The 22,119-nt window shown below is 47.6% G+C and overlaps 1 protein-coding gene across 1 annotated transcript in view; it reads left to right on the top strand.

Moving 5' to 3' along the window:
• Nucleotides 1–22,119, top strand: part of AUTS2 (activator of transcription and developmental regulator AUTS2) — an 815,029-nt gene that overhangs the window by 726,466 nt on the left and 66,444 nt on the right. Inside the window, exon 6 of the mRNA XM_063174132.1 lies at nt 14,333–14,381. Coding sequence (XP_063030202.1) covers nt 14,333–14,381 — 49 coding nt within the window. The remainder of the gene's footprint in view (nt 1–14,332; nt 14,382–22,119) is intronic.

The raw sequence follows: 22,119 nt of genomic DNA, 5'->3' as shown, positions 1-22,119 counted from the left end.
TCTTTCAGCTTCCTCTTCGTGACCTCCCCATCATTCTTTTGGATTTGTTTATTTTGTGTTTGTCCCTTCCTTCTTGTAGGGTTGAACAGTGATTTTGAAGCAAAGGCCAAGCCTTCATCCCTGCAGATCCTGCAGGTGCTCCAACCCATGGATGGAACGTTACCTTGGAGCAGGAATAACCCTGCCTGCTACCACAGGAACAACAACACAGGGATATGTGCAACTGTAATTACACTGCTGAGACATTAATTACTGATAGAGACTCCCCAGTTCACCTGTGACTCAGCTGTGCTGCCTTTCACCAGCTTACCTGTGTGTTTCTGCCTGGTTTTGCTCTCTCAGGAACTGAGCCTTGCAAAGGCTCTGTCCCTCACCCAGCCAAATTTATCCAATGGTGCTGAAGTCTGAATGCCAGAGCAGCCCCATTAGCTTCAAAAAACCATATTTTTATTAAAAGTTAAACAGATATTTAAGTGCTTTGCTAGCTTAGGGTCAAAGTGTTCAGCACCTTGTTGGACTGTGTCTTACCTACCTGCTCATTAAAGATACATCAGACCAGCTGGCTTGTCTTTATCAAGCAGAGAGGTGCAGCCAATTGACTTTATGTAACAGCTAAAAGTGAAGGAGATCAAGGAAGCTTGAGAGACAAAGAAGTTAGGTTTTGTTAGAATCTTAAATGAAAGAAAAATAGCGTTTGGCCAGCTGCTGAAAATTGTTTCTTACTGAAAATTGTGTCAGAAGGATTTTATTTTCCAAGGAGTTCTGATCAGGATTTTTGGAGATATTTGGATTTGTGGAGGTTGGATTGGGCAGAATCGACCTTGCTTATTTTGTTGCTGCCTTTTTTGTTGTGAGTGTGGTGGCCTTGCTCAGAGCTCTGAGTGCAGACTCCTGCAACCCAGGGTGAGCTTGCACACAAGAATTGGGAGCCTCAGTGTGTTAGTGAGGCTTTTGCATCATTCTTACAAGGGATTAGAAACAGCAAAGTGCCTGGTGGGCTTAATACTGAGTGCAGCTAGGCAGGCAATTTACAGGAGAACAGCTCTGTGGCCTGAGTCATCTCCAGAGATGACCAGGGAGGGATTTTCTCCTTTAGCCACAGCATTAGCTTGATAGTTCTCACTGTACAAATTATAAGGTCATTTGCATTTATATTCCTGCTAATGATTATATGAAGAAATAATTTGTTTTCAGCACAACACTGTGCCTGTGCTTTCCCTCATGCTGTAAGGTCAGCACCTGTGTGTGATGGACCCGTGGGTTCCACAGCAGGCAGCTGTGAGGTCCTGGATGGGGTTCTGCTCTCACCAGAGGGTCAAACAGTGAAGGAAACTGGGCAGCCTTCAGTTTTTGGCACTACCTGCACTGGCCTTGATTGATGTTCCTCCTCTGGGGAGAGGGAAGCAGCCATATCCTCTGTCTCCTGTTGTCTGTCCTGCCTCTTGGGCTGCAGGGACCCTCTTCTCCCCTCTGCCTGTGCTGTTCCTCATGCCATGAGACCCCTGCCAAAAGGTTTTTCAAGCAGTGGAGTGAGTTGGTGCAGGAGAGATGTGCCAGCACCAGGAGCCTGTGGAGCCCCAGGATGATGGCCAAGGTGTGTTTCCTGAGAGGGGGAACAGAGACATCCCTCAGGTGATAATGGCCCCTGTGCAGGGGCAGAGCTGGGGTTCCCCAAGGACATGGGCTGATTTTAGGCAATTTTCTCTTACTTGATGCCCATATCAGCAGCCCTTGTTGTGAAATGAGAAGTCTCTCCATCCCTGAGCCAGAGGTTTGCACAGGAACTGCCCAAGTTCTTCCCATCACTTTTCCCCACAGGAGGTGACTTTTCCTTCCTATGCCTTCTTTTCTACATCCCGAAGCTGAGATACAACCAGAAATTTCTTTTTTAAAATAAAAACCCAGCAGAAATCCAAACTGTGCAGGGTCAGGTTTACATTTTCCCTTCTAAGGCCCATCAGCAGTAGATGGGTGTTTCTAGCAGCCCCAGCTATCAAAATGTTCTGCAAGGAAATATCCCTGGTGTTGATTTCAGGCTCAATGAACTCCAGCACATATTTGTGATTTTCCCTGTTATGATGACATCAGGGTGGAAACACGAGGCTGGGGACTCGGTGACAGCAGGCAGCTTTCCTGCCACTGCTCATTTACTGCCTTTTTGAGAGCCAGATCCTAAACACTCGAGTATTAACATGATTTCAGCTCTTAAGTAAAACTAAAGAAGTCTTTTCATCTTCCCATTGAGTGACAAGCTCCTTAAGTAGATCACAAGCTTTCTGCTGCTTTGTCTGAGTGAGGAGAAAAACTTTAATTGTTCCCATCTTCTAGTGCAGGTATTGATTAATTAAATGTATTAGCAAAGATCTTGGCCTACTTTTTTGCACCATCAAACAAGTACTTAATGACTATATTACTATGAAAATGGCATTGCTTTAAAGCATTGCATTGGAGCCCCTTTGTACTTTGCTTTCATTTCTTTTTTCATTTTTTTTTTTCCTTATCCCATTATGAACAATAAAGTTTCTCCTGTTAATATAACACAGAGGAAGGGAAGGGAGCTCTCAGCTGAGGGATCCCATCTGGACCAGGCTGAGCTGTGGCATTGGGATGTCCCCAGGCAGGGGGATGTGCTGCCAGCTGGGGAGGCTCTCTGCAAGTGCAGGCAGGTCAGGGAGCAAATGTTAGATGGTAAATCTGTATAATTTACTCTAATTTAGCATTTGGTGGGTAGAAATATGAATATGACTCACATGCTAAGAGGGAGAAGGCAGGTTTATGAAGAGCAGAACTAATAGGTCTGTGTGAGATAAAGAACACTGCCTCCCACCTCACTTAATCTCTTTCTTCCTTTGGGTCCCATTTGTAGAATCTCATTTATTTGCACTTTTATACCTACCTGTAGGTCTGCCTCCTTCCATCTCACAGCCCTGTGCTCACCAATGTGTATCAGAGAATCCCAGAATGGGCTGGGTTGGAAGGGAGCTTAAAGCCCATCCAGTGCCACCCCTGCCATGGCAGGGACACCTCCAACTGTCCCAGGCTGCTCCCAGCCCTGCCCAGCCTGGCCTTGGGCACTGCCAGGGATCCAGGGGCAGCCCCAGCTGCTCTGGGCATCCATTCAGCCCCTCACCACCTTCACAGGGAAGAAATTTTTCCTAATTTCCTGTCTAAATCTACCCTCTTCCAGTAAAGCACATCCTACATCCTGCACAAAGGCTCTGTGTTTTGCACACTTGCTGAATGGAAAATCCCCATCAATCTGCCCCAATTCACACTCACTGTCAGGGCTCCATAGTGCCATCAGGTTTGAAACACATCTTCTCCTACTCTTTCCAGGAGTTCTTGGAAATCCTTTCTTTTCCTGGTCTCCAAGTGCACCTGGAGTTGGTGTTGCTCAGCCTCTCCAGTTTGCACTTTGCCAGGCTGTGAGGTTGAACAAAATGCTTTCATTTTACAGCCCTCTGAGCATTTCTACAAAGTTGTTAAGATCTGACACCAATTTGATGCTTTCATTCTTGATGCTTTTACCCCACCTGTCTTTGCCTGTACCTGCCAACGTGTGCCAGCCAGGCCAGCAACCAAAGCCAGGCAGGGCTTCACTGCCTGCAATGACAAAGCATTTCTTGCTGCAAAAAGAGTGTTATTACAGAACACTTCATAAACTGTAAAACTGGAATTAAGGCTTACCATTTTATAGTACCAGCATTGGGAAGTCCCATGTCTATAACTAAAATATGTGCCATGGTGACAATAACACTTGGGTTTTATGCAATGCTGGAAGTTGAGGTGCAGAGAAATGAAATGAGAGCCCAACTGCCTTCAACACCAGGGGAAACCTGAAAATACACCCACAGCTGGCTGCTAGTCCACAGCTGCTGGGCCACACTCATACCTGGAATAAAATGCATATTAACAACCTGTGCAGACAGGGAGGCTGAGGGATGTGCTGCACAGGAGTGACTCGGGTCCCATGTTTGGGTGGGAGGAGTGGAGAAACACAGCTGAGTTGCTTAAAATAGCCAGAAAAGGACCCTCAGTCCTTTCTTGCCTTGTTCCCTTCACATTCACAAATGTTCATCTCTGTCTCTCCTTTTTTTCCATCCTTCCTAGGGGCGATGACTGACAGATTAATATATGTCTAGCTACGTGTCTTAGAAATCAAAAGGAAGGTGCTGTCAGAATCGCTTGTCAGAAAATGAGATTAGGCACACTTGTCATTTGCTGAGGATTGCAGTCTTTCAGAGATAAGGTTGCATTTAATGAGTGTAAAAAGCCTCCTTGTGAAAAAGGGGGTGGTGCAGGAGAGAGAGAATGATTATTTTTCTGGTGTCAGCTGAGTGCTTTATCATATAACTTGATAGCGTGGCACCCTGGCAGGCACTGATAATGGCTGCTGGGGCTATTGCACCTCTTCAGCTGCTCTGCAGCTTCAAAAGTGATGACTTGTTACCTGCTTTTAAACTCCTCTTGGATGTGGAAACCCACTATCCTGGGGGAAAGAAGCAAAAGCATGTACAGTGTGTTTTAAAGAAAGACCTGTGAAAACACACAGCATAAAGGGAACGTGCTAAATGTATAGCCACTTTCCCCAGCAAACTAGAAAGAATACTCAGCGGGTTTCGGTGAAATATGGAACTTGTCTGACAAGTGAAGGATAACTAATGAGAAACAGAGCTGTATCCCACTGAAACCAATTGTGTTTTGTTATGGAAAATATTTATCAAGCCTTTTTTTTTTTCATTTGTTGGTTCTCCTAACAGTGCCTTAATAACTCCTCTTATGTATGTGATTCGGTTTCTCTCATATGCATCTCAGTTATTTAAATATCTGCAGTGGGGTGGGTGTTTTTTGGTTATCAATTGGATATTATCATCTCGTACATGAATATTTTAGGTGAATGTTTCATTCATCAAAGTAATGGTCATTCTTTTGCCAAGTTAATGCCTTTGCATGGTTTAGAAGCTGGCTAAAGGTACAGATTTATTGTTCATAGTCTACTTAAATATGAGCTGACAGTCAAAAATGGAATTTATCTGTTCAGCAGAAGAGCCCCTACATTAGCCATGTTTTTGCAACAGTATTTCTTGCCTTGGCACACCTCTTTGAAAATTATCCTTGGAAGAGGAGATTTCTGTCATATATTCTTCTCATCAAATGAGATGTGATTTTCATTATTTTGCTTGAATGTTAGAAAATGAAAGAAATTACTTGATTGGTTTATGGTGCTGATTCAGCATTTTCTAGACTAAAAATGACCTGGACGACAGAATGGGATTACAGCACACAATAATGGATGCTTTATTTGGTGATAAGAAAGTCTTTTCTTCTGACTGAGAAGAAGAGAATGAAAAATATTTCTCTTATTAGGTGATTCAGTACCCAGATATTGACAGACAAATTAATTTTAAATACTTCTTCAGTTGCAGAACGTGCTAGGAGGCAAAAATTAGGGAAGAATAATGGCCACAGCTTGAAAGTGGTGCATTTATGAAGTGCACAACAGAAGTGCTGGTGGATGGGGAGGAATTTATATTTTATCCTCTTACCCAGAGATAGGATCTTATGTTCCTGGTTAGACTGCAGGGTGGATAGCAGCTCAGAGTCCAGAGAGGTCTCCAGGAGCTACATCCAGCCAACCCACGCTCCCTGGTCTCTTTAGTAACTCGGAATAAAAACCCCAGGAAGGGTTTTAGAGGAAGAGATAAAATGCAGGCATTTTCTGATGGAAAAGTTACAGCCAGGATTCCCACTCCTCGTGGTGGTTGAAGGGAAGGAAGGATGGCTGTGGTGTTCATCTGAAGGATTTCACATTGTTTGGAGAAGCCTGGGGGAGAAATGGCTTCACACACATAGGGCAGTTAGGATTTGACTTTGGTACAGTGCCTGGGTTCAGAAAATTATCCACCCTCCCCAGGTGAGCAAATCTGGGCTAAATTCTGTCCTCGGAAGCAGTGGAGACCACTTAGTATTTTATAGGGCCAAGCTGTAAGGATAGGGAAGAGAGAGCAGCCCTATTGTTCCCCGAGCCCCAGTTTTTATCTTTGTTTCCATTTGAAACCCTAATCATAAAACTGCCTGCAGAGCGGTTGCCTTGCTGTTCCTCTAAATGAGAATTCCAGCTTTTATGCTAATTCAGTTTCAGGTTTCTTTGAACCTGCAGTTTATGGGCCTCTGCTTAAAACTGCAATCTGTTCTGCATAAAAGAAGGGATTACAAAGGGGTTTAGTTTTGCAAATGCTGCAGAAAAATAAAAATAATAAAAAAGTTGCACTGTCATTAATATGTTCCTGCAGAAGTTTTCTGCTTTGTCAAATGAAAAGCATTACTTACATGGGGATTTACCCAGGATGGGTAAAAATCATGGATGAGCTCTGTTCCCTCGGAAAGGGGCATTTGCTGATTGTGTCCCCCTCTCCCCAGTGCCCTGTCCCTGCTGAGGGGACACTGAGGGAGCATCACTGCCGTGTGATGTGTTGGTGCTCGCCCTGGCTGCTCCCAGACATCCCCCCAGATCCAGCAGAACCTGCTCTCACCACCAGTTCCTCTTCCTGGCATCTCTCATGACCTTTTCATGGCCACACCAGCAGTGATTTTGCTGTGTTGAGGAGAACAGGGTCCTTCTCCTGCAGCTCTCACACTGCTGGAGTTTAAGCACCTTCTGAGTGGGACATCGTGCCCTGGCTTGCTGTTCGCAGCCATAAAACTCTGCTGACAGCTCCCTAAATTCTTTTCTTGGGGAAAGGATCCTGCATCTCTTATCCAGCAATAGGCAAAATCTTGTATGTTTTCAAAGCATTATGGAGGGCTTTATAAGGCACCATAATCACGCTCCAAAGTCAGATACCATGGTGTCTTCTGGGAAGGTTAGCAACTTAATGGAAACATAAATGTTTCCAGGCTTTGACAGAATAGCAAAGAATTGAATATCCACTTTTCATGTTGCCAGGAAAAAAGCTGCAGAACCTTCCAGGTGAGGTGAGGTTTGCCATAAATAATTTAATCCAATATAATCTGCTGTAATTTCAATATTCGTTTTCTTCTTGTGCCAGAGATGGATAATTCTTCTTTGGAATTACTCTATGACTTGGAAACGAATGTCTGCTTCCCTGCCTGCTGTCTGGGCAGCTTTAGGTCATTTTAATAAAACACTTGGATCTGAAAACCTCTTCCAGAGAGTGAAAGATCTTGAAATTACTTTTGATCCAAGTTCAATGCACTTCATTTGTCTGTTGTTGTGGCAGAAACAAATGTCGACGCTGACAGAGACCACAGACAGATGAAAAAAATTCTGGCAAGGTCCCACATAGATAAGAGACAGAAGGTTTCAAAAACCTATCCAGGCATAACCTAAAGCACAGGAAAGTATTGTCAGGAGGGGGGGAAGCTTGATCCAAAGGCACTGAAATCACTGCAGGGAGGAGGGGTCCCTTTGATTTAATTTGGCTTTGAGTGAATTTGTGAACTCCAAATTTCTCATTCAGAATTGAGGAGGGGTCCCTTTGATTTAATTTGGCTTGGAGTGAATTTCTGAACTCCAAATTTCTCATTCAGAATTGCACAACGTATTTTGTCCATGTGTAATTTTGTAGCAGGAAAACAGAGGTCCTCAATTTATCTCTAAGGCATGAATAATGAACATAATGAGGCCCAGAGCCCTGCCAATAAACCCTCACAGCCCCGGGGAGATGAGCAGGTAAATGCATTTCTGATTCTGTGTGTGCTGAAATTTCAGGTGTGGCATGTGGTTAACATTGGAAAAATCCAGTGCAGACAAGCCCGTTGTTTAATCCAGGCTAAATGTATCAAATTAAAGTGTTGTGAGGAACCTGGGCTTTAATTAGATCCATTCTTACCATCTCAGGATGTGGAAAGGCTTGACCAAGGTGCTCATAGAATATATGAGCTGTCACACCTTGGTTCTGTGCATTTAACTGCTTGTTCAGGTACAGCCTCGCCTTGGTCCATGGAGTCCCCAAGTGCTGATAGTACAGAGAACACTCTGCCAGCTCAGTGCCTTTATCAGTTTCATTTTGGTGGGGAGTGGAATCTGCACTCAGGCAACATCCATGGGCTGCAATGGGTTTTGGCCACTGCCCACTCTTGATTCCAGAGACCAGACCTGAAGCCATTTCTGTTGGATTTCTAAGAGGAGATGAAAACCACCTCTCTGACAGCACAGGGTTATCTTTGCAGTATATATTTATTAGATGCAAATACATATTTATTAGATGTAAAAACCTGTGAAAGTTTAACAGCCAAAACCCATGCTCAGTTTTGGTGTGGAAATGTGGGGATAACCTACTCAGCCGGACAGTCCTGGAGAACTCATTTCCACTGCCATACCAGGATCTGAGGTTGGCCACAATTCTTTAATTTTCCACTGTAGACCACTTGTCCCAGTTTCACCAAAGTGTTCCCACCCTGGATCAGCCGTGGCACGAAAGCACTGTGGTGTCTGTGGCCCTGCTCTGACTCTGGAGCTGTGCTGGCTGGGCTCATCTCCTGTGAGGCATTATTGCTATCTGTACATCTTCCCACCCCACTGGCCCAGCAGAAACCACCACAGCCAGTGGGACTGCACCTCAGATAAGAATCTTGGATAAGCCACTGAAGGGGAAAACTTAAATGGATTTTTAAATGGATCATATGGTGATGGAATGAGGAATGAAGGGGAAATATTTCCATAAAATCCTGTAGTTTTGCACGGGTAACTGGTAGGCATTCTTTCTTAATTATGGCACTGGTGCTTGTGAGGACAGATCCTGATTCCCCCTTCCTGGCACTGGTGTGGACAGTCAGATCCTGATTCCCCCTTCCTGGCACTGGTGTGGACAGTCAGATCCTGATTCCCCATTCCTGACACTGGTATGGACAGTCAGATCCTGATTCCCCATTCCTGACACTGGTATGGACAGTCAGATCCTGATTCCCCCTTCCTGGCACTGGTATGGACAGTCAGATCCTGATTCCCCCTTCCTGGCACTGATATGGACAGTCAGATCCTGATTCCCCCTTCCCCTCACTGGTGTGGACAGTCAGATCCTGATTCCCCCTTCCCCTTTCATGCTGTGGCATTTGCTCAGGGCCACCAGAGTCACTGCAGCCCCTGCACCCTGTCACTGTTGGGGAAAGCTCAGGGCCACCAGGATGCTCTGGGGCCGGGAGAAGGGCAGTCCCTCATCACCCCATGTCCCGAGGTGAGCTTGGAGCTGAGAGCCAGGACATACATGAATCTTTCCAAGCTGCTGTTGGATTTTGGGTACATAACTATAATCCTGGCTCAGGTAAGGCTGAGCAGGCACACACAGCTCTGGCTCAGCACTTGTTTTCTGGCTGATATAGGTAGTTCCCATCTCTTCCTTAGGAGAATCACCTCCTCCAGGCTGAGCTCTGCCACAGGAGTTGGAGTGAATAGGACTTGTCAACCTTGTTTCTGAGGATTTAGCTCAAATTCAAGTGGAACCCACGGGAGTTTAATTCCATTAGCACTCCTAGCCCGGTATGGGATTGAAACCCATTTCCAGGTTTGAAATCTTGAAAACACTCCCTGGGCATGGTCTTGCAAGCCCATAAATCCCCTCTTAGCACCTATCTCTTTCCCAGGAAACATCTCACCGTATGCAGCTACTGTGCCAATGTGCATAACTGCCTCTCATCTTCCCAGGAAACATCATTTGGCTCCGAGTGCTGTGCTTCAGTGAATAATCATTTATATCATCACGTATCTGTGCGTTTATTTTCGCGGTGGCCATTACTAATGGCGTGCTGCACTTAAGGAAAACCTGCAGCGAGCGGGAAATCCACTGCCCGTTGACAATAATGTTCAGTGCTGGAAGTAGCCAGGCGAGTCTCTGCACGGGGGGCTCAGAGGGAAGGCAAAGCTCAGAGATCAGCCGGGGTCCCCAGCAGGCCACCCTGCCTGCAGCTGGGGACACTGGCTTTTCCCGCTTCAAAGAAAAAAAAAATAAATAGAAAGAAATTAAATTTCCGTTAAAACCAAAAAATTGCTAAATGCAATACGATGTTGTCGATGGTGTTTTCATCCCGCGGAGCTCTAGCGAGTGATGTTCGTGTAGCTATCGCGACCGATGCTCGCGTGCGTGTGCCGCCATCCCGGGGCAGGGGGGACTGTCCGGCTGCGCGGGTCCCTCGCACCGCCCGAGGAGCCGCTGCCGGAGGAGCCGCTGCCGGAGGCTCCGCGGGCCGCTGGGGCCGGGGCTGGCGGAGGGAGCGCGGCTCCCGCGGAGCCTCCCCCGCCCGGCCGGGCCGCCCCCGCCGCGGGGACCCCGGCGGAGCGCGGGGCGGGGCCGGCGGAGGGCGGAGCCGGCGGGCGGCGGCGGCGGCTCCGGGAGCGGCGCGCAGTGCGGAGCGGAGCCGGGCGGGAGAGGGGTCCGGCCGGCGCCTGCAGCTGGGCCGGGCGGAGCAGAGCGCAGCGGAGCGGCCGCCCCGCGGGGATTACAGGCTTGCGAGGCTGTTTCGGCGGGGCCGGAGGAGCCGGGGCCGGGCCGCTGCCTGTCCCCCATGGAATTCACCTGAGCGCGGCCGCGACGGGAGGGACGGCGCCCGGCGGGAGCCCGCTTTGGCTCGGGAGAGGACGGGCATGACTTTTTAACCAAAACAAAACCAATCGGTCCCCCAAACGCCCCGGCAAACAGCGGAAGAGAACCCAAAAAGCCGCGCCAAGGAAGGGACGCGCAGCCGCCGGCGCTGGAGCCGCGGAGGGAGGGAGGAGGCGCCGCGGCCGCACCGCCCCGCACCGCCCCGCACCCGGAGGTGCCGCCGCTGTCCCCGGCCGCCGCCGCCGCACATGGTTTTCTTTGTCCTGCTGCCGCTTCTGTAGCGCCCGCTCCGCGCTCCCCGCACGCCGCGCTCCGCTCGCTCCTGCCGGGAACCATCTGCGGGAGCGGGGAAGGGGTCGGCGGCCCGGCGAGGATGTCCGCCCGGCGGCCGGCCCGCGGAGTCGCTTCCCCGCGCAGGATTAGTTGGGGTTTGGCCGCGGGACGCTGAGAGCCGCGCTGGATCGGAGTTGCCGCGCTCGCCCGTCCCTCCCGCACCGCCATGAGCCGCGGGCCGGCCGCCCCGCGGAGCCCCCGGACAGCAGGTAACCACGGGCCGGGCTCGCTGCGGCTCCTGCGGCGGGAGGGAGCGGCCCCGGGCCCGGGCAGCCCGGACGGGCCGGGCGGAGGGGGCGGCGGGGCCGCGCTGGCTCCGCGGGCAGGTGCGGGGCCGGTGCAAGTGCCGCGGCCGTGCCGTGCCAGCAGTGAGTCAGGCTGCGCTGTCTGGACAGGAAATATTTTAGTCATTCATATCCCCGAACGGCAGCGCATTCCTTGGTGAGGGAAAAATACTCTTTGGGTCATTTTTTTTCTGTGTGGTTTGTTGGGTTTTTTTTTTCTTTAAGCCCAGGGATTGCTGAGTTGTTTCATTTCGCGGTGAAAAGGATTAAGCTGCGCTTGGAAACAAGGGGATTTGTAAGGGAAAACGGTCCAAGTGCGAGGAAGGGAACTGTGTGTCAGCAGCTCCGGCTCCGTGCAGGAGGAACCGAGGGGGCTCCTCGGGCACAGCACCTCGGATAACCCGGTGCTGTCCCCAAATGTCACGGTGCCAGCAGACAGTGCTCATCAGCTGCTCCAGTGAGACCTGGGAGATCGGGATAAAGGGGAGCGAAGGAGGAGTTGGTGGTGGAAGGGAAGGGGAGCCGAGCTCCTCTCCGCCGCTGGAGCATCCAGGTTCGGCCACATCGTACCCAGCGTGCACATAAAGGCACTTTGTTGTCTGCGCCGATCCCTGTCAGCGCTGAGCGGGGTTTAGTCAGCGTGCACAGGCAGCGAATTTCATCCTTCTGGGGTAGTGCTGAGTTGTTGCGGCTTTTTGAATCAGTTGGGTTTTTTGTTCCTTTAGTGTTGTCGCGTGGTGTGACTGCCTAGCTGTGGGAAAATAATAGTTGTGTGGAAATGGATAACACTGTGTGTTCGCCTCTGTATCACCGGTACATCACCCTAATTGCTATTTTATATTTAAAATCCAGTTTTTATATAAGGAAACAGGCAGGCCAAGTTCATCTCACTGCTCTAGCCAGCCTTTGGGTTATTTTCTCGGTATCTCAGCGTGGTTGTTTCAAGTTGCTCTTCCATTCAGTTGTGTGTGGTCAGTAACGCAAAATGAGCTTCACTCTCGGACGAGCTTTGTCTTTGTAAAATAATTCCTTTTTTAGATGTACGTTATGTGGATAATCATCTGCCAGGTTGCTCCGGAGCAGTCCCCGGGCAGGCTGCGTTTTGTTCGAGGTGTGCCCCTTCCAGGTGGCACAGCCCTGTTTGTCACTGGGGTGTGCGATATCACAGGAAAAGATTGCACCTGAAAAACCATGGCTTCAAAAACAATCTCTTGGTTTATGCTTGACATTAAAGCAAACTTCTTAAAAAAGATGTTTTCCTCTTTGTAGCTTGGGAAAATCAAAGGTGGAGCTTCCCTGTGCTGTTCAGTTTTGAAACAGTAAAATAAAGTAATAGCTGAAACTGTAAGAAGTTTGTTTGGTTTTTTAAATTGGATTTTCTTTCTAAAAAGAAGGACTGGTTCAGAGAGTTTTGACTTCAGAGAAAACTGCATTTGGGAAGACAACAACAGCTGAAATTCACTGGGAAAGATTATTTTTAAGCAGGCTGATTGGCAAGGGCAGGAAAGCATTGAGCCTCTTGTTGGAGTAACATTGGGCTGCTCTTTAAAGCACATGGCCCTCTTGATCTCTTCAATTTGTGCATTATTCACATATTTTCATTAATTTAGAGAAAGTCGTCACTGCTTAATAAATCCATCATTGGGTAATAAATCCAGTGTTTACAAGGTATTTAGTTGAGGCGAAATTGCACCAGCTCAGCTTTCAAATAAGCCAGCAGTAATCTTGTAAAATTTGTCTCGAAGTCTGAAAAAAAATACAGCTATTTTTAATAATTAATCATAGAAATCTTGTCTGTCACTAACTTGAGGGCAAACAAATTTTTTCAGTGTATTCCTATGCTGTGATGCACGGTCTGAGCCATGTCTCACTCATTTATCGGGAGTTTCGCATCCAAGTTTTTAGTGCAGTCGAGATAGCGAACATATTTGTTGATTGTCTGGTGATTTTTATCTGGTTTTGAATTGAGAAATTGCTTCCCTTTAACAAAAAAGCCCCATAGCCTGTTTTCAATTATTGTTCCTGAATCCAGCAAGAAAACAGTTTCTAGGGAAAAATTAAAATCTTTCTCAAGTGTTACATTTTAACCCTGTTTGCAGTGTTCTGCTCCTGAGCACGTTTTCCCTGTATTTTCCAAGAGCAGCCTGGTTCTCAGCAGGGCTGGTTTCAAAATTGAACAGCTCTGTGCTTTTTTGGGTGCTTTTTGTGGGAGAAGTTTGAGCTGTAGCTGCCTGTGTGTGTTTTGTGTGTGTTTGTGCCCAAACACAGCAGCAGAAACTGAGTGTTTGGTGCTTTTGGTTTCGGGGTGTTTGCAAAATGAACATTTTCAGTGTTCCTTCGCTGCCTGGTTTTGTGCCGTTGGAATTTCTGAAAGGAGGAGATGAATGGTTTTGTGTGAAACTGAAATAAAGCTTTTTAAATGGGTAGAGAGCTGAGCTGGCACCCTGGCATAGAAACAGCAGGAACAGACAAGCTACTAACACAGTATTAAGAGGAAAAACCTCTCTGGATAAAGGTGGCTTGATGAAAAAGAAAAGGTTTATTAGTTTACACAGTGAGGTGTCAAGAAGCAGTTATTCTGAGGAAGGCAAAGCTGACATGGAAATATTCGCTGATCCTGACACTCTGTATTTTTCAAAGAGTTTGCAACAGCAATTTATGAAATTACGAACCTAAGTTATCAACGCTGCTTTGAAGGTGGTAAAAATCAAATGTTCGCACAGCAGGGATCCCAAAAATACTTTAAAAATTAATTAAGAAATCTGCAGTTCTGGAAATTCCTGAGGCTGGGCTGTCTGGTTGGAAACCGTGACTCTTCTGCATCGCAGAATCAATGTCGGAATGTATTGGATAATGGCAGTACAAAGATACACTGTCTGTGCAGCTAATGTTGAAGAAAAACCCCATTTCTTTATGAAATAGAATCTTTCCAAAGAAATATCTGCACTGCAGGGCGGCGAAGCACAGCCAAACAGCACCACCTCATGGACACGGCCTCGGAGCCGCCGCTTCCAGCGCCCCTGGTTTTGTCTCCTGATTTGTTTCCCTAAAATACACACACCTCTGCCTGTGCATAAATACCCCGTGCCTTGGAAATCTATCACTGCTGGAAAATGTAACTTCTTTTTTTTCTTCTTTTTTTTATTGGTCTTTCAGGCATCTGATGCCAGCTCTGAGAAACTGTTCAACGCTGTCACAAATAAAGGTAAGGCTGCAATTCACATCCCAAACAGATTTATTTTCCTCTTTTCCCCACACGTTTCTTTTCATGGCAATTTCAATGGGAGATGAAATGTAACTTGTCTTGCAGAAATGTCACAATCAGCTTGTTAGTGCTTTTTATGTTTCTCTGGGTTTCAGACGTGTTCTGTATGCTTGGTAATTGCTTTGCTTAATATAAAATATAGGCTTTAAATAATGCATTGCCTGCCAGGTCAGAATTAATTTAAATAACAATATTAGGGAATAGTTTATTTTACAAATGGCTTTAATTTAAGCTCATTTAAATAACTGTAAGAGTTTTCAAAATGTTTTAACTTGATTGTTACTCATCAGCTCCATGATAGACGTGGAATTATGAATAGCCAATTTGCACTGCTGACAGTAATAACCAGCCAACGTTCAGTATTCACAGGATAATAGTCATAAACCATGGCTTACTGTGCTGTGTGCTTTCTGTGGAGTTAATAAATGATAGAGAGGGCCACATTTAAATATTCAGTATCCCATTAATTTCTTCCAAACAGCAATCCAAAGACAGAGCTGCTAATGATATAACAGCACATTAAGGGAAAGCTTGCCCTAAATCAGCGCCCGTGAGCTGCCGTGTGGAGCTGGGCCCTTGTTAGAAAGCTTTGGGGATCCTTTCCATGTAATTCCCCTTTTTGGTCTGGTTTGTGTTTTTGCAAGGAGGGTGGAGGGAGCAGCTCCAGGCGTGAGTTGCACAAACAAGTATCATTCAAAGCCTTGAGAACGTGGCTGGTTTTTACCCCAGCGTCCTGCTTTTCTCCGGCAGCACATGGGAAGTGCCTGGAGCAGGGTGAGCTTCTGGCTGTAAACCTGGGTTTTATCTGATGGGGTTTGGATCACTCTTGGCCTTACAAGAGGCAGATTTGACTGGTTTGAAATTCAGGTGTGTTCTGTTGGCCGGGTGTGGGTTTGCTCAGTGTTTGCCCTGTGTGCTTCTCCCCGTGTTCCGTTTGTCTCTCCAGTGAGTCATTCCAGTATTTCTCTGTGCTTTTCAATTCCACAAAGCTGGGATGGTTTAACTGGGGACAGAATGTGACCCCGTTACCTTTGGGATTCCCATGCTGATCCGCTGCTGCTTCTGAAGGCTTCTGCTGCATATTGAATTATACCTGGATTTAATTGCATTACGGATCCACAGTCTTGTTTTTCATGTATTAGCATCCTCTGGAAGTAGTCTGGATTATTTCTGTGGTCTAACCAGGTTATCTCAGTTGGCAAGCTGATTTATCCTTTGTGATTAATGGCATTTACAGGTTCCCCAGGCCTCTCTGGAGGCTGAGAATAGGTGGCACAACCATTAGAAAGGAAGAGCTTCGTGTCTGGAGTGACCCCAGGCCCCCAAACTACATGTGATTGCATCTTTATTTTGCTAATTTGCTGTAAAAAGCTTTGGCATTTGAGCAGCCCTTTCTTGGGGCTGGGCCAGGGCAGGAGAAGCCGGGTGAATCCACATTCCTGGTGCAGGCCTGTAACCAGGGTGAGGGGCTCCTCTCCTCCCCAGGAGGTGACTGATGAAGAGTAGGCCCCTCTTCCTCTTCCTTTGGTTTTCTTTTTTGACTCAAACACATTTCCCACATTCTTATTGCTGTTTACTTACGGAGCTTGATTCGTGGCATCCCTTTGGATGTGAATACCCATGCTTGACAGGGAGCCTTTTCTTCAGAGGTACTTTTCTTTGGTGATTTAGTTCCCTTGAAAGGATTAGGGTTTCTTTGTGTAGCCTAAAATCAACATGGGCTTTTCGAAGCTTTGCTTGGGAAACCGTACACAAATAAGCTTTTTAGTTGATGGTAGATTATTCCTTTGCCCCTTATTTCCATCAAAATGGCATCTTTCTTTTCTCCTCCTGAGTTTCCCCTTAAAGCCATATGCTAATTCCTGTTGGTAACATGAATGACAAGGGAGGAATCAATGCAAATCCAGGTGCGGCCAAACTAGGCTGGCTGGTATTTTCTTTTTTTTTTTTTTTTTTCTTACCCTCTTTTTTTTTCTTTTTTTCCACTGGGAGAAAGAGATTAAGGGGAAAGAGAACGGAAAAAGCATAGGGGACAGTTTTGTCAAAGGGATTAGCATTCAGACTACAAAATATCAGGAAAAGAAGCTCAGAAAAGCTCCCCTGTTTGGAGATAATGTCAGTAATTGCTGGCAGGCAGGTGCTGGGCTCTCTGCCGGGGCTGGGGGGGCTGTTCCTGCTCTCAGTGCAGCCCTGGGGAGCTCTGAGTGCCCGGGGGCTGTCAGTTTGATAAATTCCGAGTTCAAGTTCCTTCTCCACAGCTCAGGCTGTTCGCTTCCAAGCCAGCTCTTCCCCACTGTGTTGTCCACGGCTGCTTTTGCCAAAAGCAATAAAAGTCACTCGTAAGAAAGGTCAGATTTGCATTGGGTAAATCATGATGAAAGCTGCTAGGCTGGGAGGGCTGGGCAGGCTGACAGCCTCCAGCCCTCTGTGTCCATGGCCTCTCCTCTTGGGTGTCCCACAGCCACCCGTGTCTCACACGCTGCTTGGGTTTTTCTTGCCTTGTAAAAAATTTTTTTTAGTATTATCCCTAACTGAAGTAGCAGAAATTACAGAAGTAATTTATCTACAGAGCAGGTAAAAATCCTGAAGCATTTTGCATCTCATATATACATTTTGTCCCCTTTCTGTCATTTCGTTGTGGACTTCAAGGCTTAAGATGTGCTCAGGCTCATGGAGTGATGGATTAGTGTGGATGTGTAATGTGGAACAGTCCCTTCCTCAGAAACACTAAGAATTTAAAAAATCCAGAGCCAAGTGAAATCCCCCTCAGGCCTCTCTAGAAGAGCTGGTAAAACCCCTTGAGGAGAAGTCTCTCCCATTTAGGACTTGGCTGCCCTTGGAGCTGAATGGAAAGGTGCATCGCTGAATCTAGAAGGGTTCTGTGAGCTGTGGGGGCAGCCAGTGGATGTTGGGGTCCCCTCAGGGCTGTGAGGCTCCCCTGTCACCTGCGTGCTGCCACCACTCCCAATGGTGTGCAGCAGGGCTGGGAATTTGGGAGGGATGGAGCTTGGTCCCCAGAGCAGGAGCTCCTCAAGGAGAGGTCCCTGTTTGCGGGTCAGAGCCCTGCATTCCTTGGCTCTGGCAGGAATACCCTGCAATGGTTAAATTACCCAGGGAGATGGCTCCCTTGGGAACCCAGGTGGCTGTGCAGGGAGGGGAGCACCCAGGGGTCTGGGCCTTGGTGGTGCTTGACAAAGGAGCTGTCAGTGCCTGAATAAATGAGCTGGGGAAGAGCTGGCAGAGGAGAGCATCCCCACCTGCAGCTCCTGCTCTCCCTCCCTCACTCCCTGTGGGATGGCCCTTCAGTTGGAATTGCTGTTAGTACTCTGTGTGTCACTGAAGGAACAGAGCTGCCCCACACCCTCAGAGTTTCACCTCAGCACCATTAATCCCAGCCAAAGTACAGGGTTTGTTCATGAATTTTTGTAACATGACTTCTCAGCGTAATTAAATTCCATTATCTCTCAATAATTTAAATACACACATCTGAAGCTGCAGAGCAGGCAGCTCTTACTACGACTGTGTGGTTCATTTATGTTAACTCCCTCCTACATACCCTTGGAAAACAGCTTTTCCTGAAGGGAGAAATGAGTCCCAGAGTGGTGAAGTTTTCATTTGTGCTGTATATTGAAGTTTGCCTTTGATCAGAAGCACAATTGGGCTGTTAGAGCTTTTTATGTTCAAATTGTTTACAGGATGTTCATGTAAACTTTATGAATCCTTCTGCTGCGTGGCACCACCAGCTGTCAGGGAAATATTTATACTCTCAGCTGGAGGTAGATCAAGGCATCTGGGTTAGGAGGCCGCACTGGTGGCTGAAATACCAGTCAGATCAAGCCCTGGCTTTTTAGGTGCTTCTACAGCAATATCCTGCCCTAAAAAAAAACAGGCATGTTGTTGTTTCTCCCCTTGGCTGCTGTGGTGAAGCATTTCTTGAGGATCCTCTACAACATCTGTTTCTGTAAACAAGCGGGGAGCTGAAGCTGGCAATTCCTTCCCTGCTGATCCCTTCGCAGGAGATCCTTGGCTGTGGAGAGGTGCTCTCACTTGTGAATAAACCATCCCCACGTGTGTAAGCCATCCCCACGTGTGTAAGCCATCCCCACGGGAATCAACCATCCCCACGCAAATAAACCATCCCCACGTGAATGAACCACCCCCATGCGAAAAAACCATCCCCACGCAAATAAACCATCTCCACGTGAATGAACCACTCCCACGCGAATGAGCCGTCCCCACGCGAATGAGCCGTCCCCACGCGAATGAGCCGTCCCCACGCGAATGAGCCGTCCCCACGCGAATGAGCCGTCCCCACGCGAATAAACCACCTCCACGCGAATAAACCACCTCCACGTGAATAAACCATCCCCACGTGTATAAACCACTCCCAGGCGAATAAACCATCCCCGCGTGAATAAACCATCTCTACGTGAATAAACCATCCCCAAGGCTTCTCAGGGTGGGTGTAAGTGTATCCAGCACTCTGCAGGCAGCACATGTGCAGTGTTAATGTGGTCAGAGGGGCTGCCTCCCTCCTTTCCAGGGTCTGGAGGAATCCACAGAACATCCTCACTCACTTTTGGGGTGTATTCTCAGTCTCATGTGCAGTTTTTGGGATGGCTTCTCCCTGCTCCCTCTTCTCACTGAAATACCTCTTCCTCTCCTGCTCTTGGAGCTCTGGAGCAACCCCAGCCCTGCAGGGAACTGGCCCCAGGCCAGCAAACCTCAGGGACTGCTGAATCATGCCTGGTTTTGTGGCAGTTTTGATGTGACCCCACAAGTGGCATCTCCTCCCCTTTCTGGTGGAGGCTTCCCTGGTGGCTTTGAGTCACTGCTTTGCTGGTGTTTTGTGGGTTTCAAACGCCTTTTCAGTATTTTCCATGTGGAAGTTCAGTGTCTCATTAGGGAGAGGCTGAGCAGTGGAAAAAGCTGTGGGTTTGGGGAGGCTGGGTTTAGGGTACCCCTGAGTTATGTTAGAAGAGCTGCTGGGTCACTTCACTCTTCACTTGTGAGTGAAGCAGAGAAAAAGGTCAATAAATGCCTTGCAGTGGTGCTTTGTTCTGCTGCACAATGAGCAAGGCAGCTGTTCTGTGCCAGGGAGGCTTCATGTGAGCAAGGAATTGGTTCAGAACATCCCTTATGGCTGCACCTCCTCAGCACAAACCACTCCTCTCCAGTCCTACGCCTTCCATGCCCTCTCCTCGATGTGTTTGTGGTTTTTTGGCTGGACTCTGGCTGCCAGCTGAGCTCTGGGGTGCCGGAGCTGTGGCTCCCAGGACTGGGAGGTGCCAGGTCTGTGGGGTCCCAGTGCTATTCTGTAGCTGCAGGAAAAGGTCACTGTATAATGGGATGTGCCCAGAGGGGCAGGTGAAAGTCTGAGGTAGCCTCTTCCAAAAATTTCAGATTCTTAAATTAAACTCACAAAACAGGAGCTTGTCAAGGCTTCAAAGGTAACCTGTAGGTCAGTAATTCAAAATGAAAGCAGAAAGCAGCCAGCATGGGACAAGCACCTGAAGGCATTGGCTTTTCCTGACCAAAGCAGCAGAGGGAGAAGTTGCAGGTGTTGTTCTGGGCATCCCTGTTCCCCTGGGCTGGTATCAGGTACCCTTTGTGGTCAGTTAGTGATCACATGCACCAAGAGTTCATTTAAAGCTGTGGGTTTTTGCAAAGTCAAGCTATTCCAGGCTAGGGAGCAAAATGGCAATATTTGCCAGCACATTTGTATCTAATATGGAGGGAGTATTTGTTTTGTAGATTAGCCTATATTTGATTTTCTCAAAAGAGACATCAGTGTGGGGCTGTAAATTTGTGCTAATTGACTCAAAAGAAGGTGGAAAAATTCTGGGGATAGGAATGTTTTGGTGACAGAGATCCTGCCTTGCCATACCTGTGGTTGGGGGTCCAGGCTGGAGGCTGCTGTGGGATTTGGTGAATGGAGCATCCTGCAGACCTCCCCTCTCTGGCCTGCTGTTAGTCTCTCCCTTGTAATAAAATGTTATTTTCTCTGAAAATGTATGTTTATTTAACTAGGTCTCTTTTTGCTTCACAATCTGGATTCCATTCAGTCAGTTACCACTCCAATTAACTAACAATTATTTAACATTAACAGTAATTACAGACGCCAGTTAAGCGCCTACAGATGTCAACTGTTAGCTTTGTACCTAATCACTCAATGAAATGGAGAAAGTTCAACAAACATCAATTAGCCAAGCAATTAGTATGAGGTAGGAAAGAGCATGTTATCGTGTGTGAGCTGATTCAATTTATTTTATTTTGTCAGTAAAACACACACAGGCAGACAAGCAGCAATAAGTTGCTGAGATTAGATAAAGCTGTATTGTTTTGCTGCTTATACAAGGGGTTTTTTTCTCCCCCCTCCTGTTCTCTCCCTTACATAGCTTCACTGTGCTTTGCCAGGCATTTGTTATCTTATCAAATGCATTTCATTTCCACTGGAAAAGCACAGCCATGGCGCAGCAGAGGGGTTTCCATCAGGTGTCACCTGAGCAGAGCCACTCCTGCTCAACTGGCAGTGAGTTTAACCCAGGCTTAACCCAGGAGTCAGGCCAAGGACACCACACAATGATCTGTGGCTGTAGGTGAGCTCCTTCACTGGATTTGTCATTTAATGTTGGTTCTGGATGAATTCTGGTTCCACAGCCCCTTGCTTGGGTTGTGAGGGGACCACAGGGCGTTCCCAAAATGTGCCACTGTCACCCCCAGCCTTCCAGGGGAGCAGTGGGGCCTCCAGCAGCACCATGGAATATCCTGGGGGATTGTGTGCCTTGCCTGGCTCGAACATAAAATGAAAACAAAGAGAAGGAATGGGCCGTAAATTAACTTTCCCTAGAGAGAAGGAGTTGATTCCCAGCCACCAACCAAGTTGCACCACCAGCTTCTCTTCTAAGATGGTTTGAAGTCAGGAGAGCTGTGCAGAACCTGCTCAGGGTGTGCCTATGGGGTGCTCAAGTTCTGGGGTGCCCAGGCTGTGGTTTTGGGGTGCTCAGGTTCTGAGGTGCTCAGGCTGTGCCTATGGGGTGCCCAGGCTGTCATTATGGGGTGCTCAGGCTGTGGGGTGCCCAGGCTGTGGCTCTGGGTGCTCAGGCTGTGTCTATGTGTACACAGACTGCCCAGGCTTCCCAAACACCCAGCTGTGCCACCAAGCCCCCAGCTCACCTCCCAAGCCCTTCTCCCACAGGATCTGCTGCCTCCTCACTTGGCACAGTGACACAGCCTGAGCCAGGGCTGTTAGACAGCCACCGTAGCTTAAAAAAGAAAAAGCACCCCAGAATATCCCACATCCCACAGGCTTGACACTCTGCATGTCAGTAGGACTTTTGCAGGGACATCTACAGGAATTGTGGGTGGGGTTTTTTTTTCTTTTTTGCTTTTTTTTTAATAGTCTTAAAAGTTGCTTAAAACCAAAGCAAAATGGCTTTTTTTCGTTCCAGTTCTCAACTATCCCCAAACAAGAATGCCTTTTGCCTTCAGAAAGGCTGGACAGGGTTTGGAGCAGCCAGGTCTGGTGGAAGTGTCCCTGTCCACAGCAGGGCTGGAGTGAGATGAGCACTTTAGGGTCCTTTCAGCCCAAACCATTCCATGATTTATCATCACCCTGACATATTTTAAATGTTTCCCCACACAAAACGATGCCACAAAGTCAGATGTTATTTTATCA

The sequence above is a fragment of the Melospiza melodia genome, chromosome 21 (genome assembly GCF_035770615.1).
Source record: "Melospiza melodia melodia isolate bMelMel2 chromosome 21, bMelMel2.pri, whole genome shotgun sequence".
NCBI lineage: Eukaryota > Metazoa > Chordata > Aves > Passeriformes > Passerellidae > Melospiza > Melospiza melodia.
The sequence above is the reverse complement of the archived record's forward strand: the minus strand, read 5'-3'. Positions and strand labels throughout refer to the sequence as shown.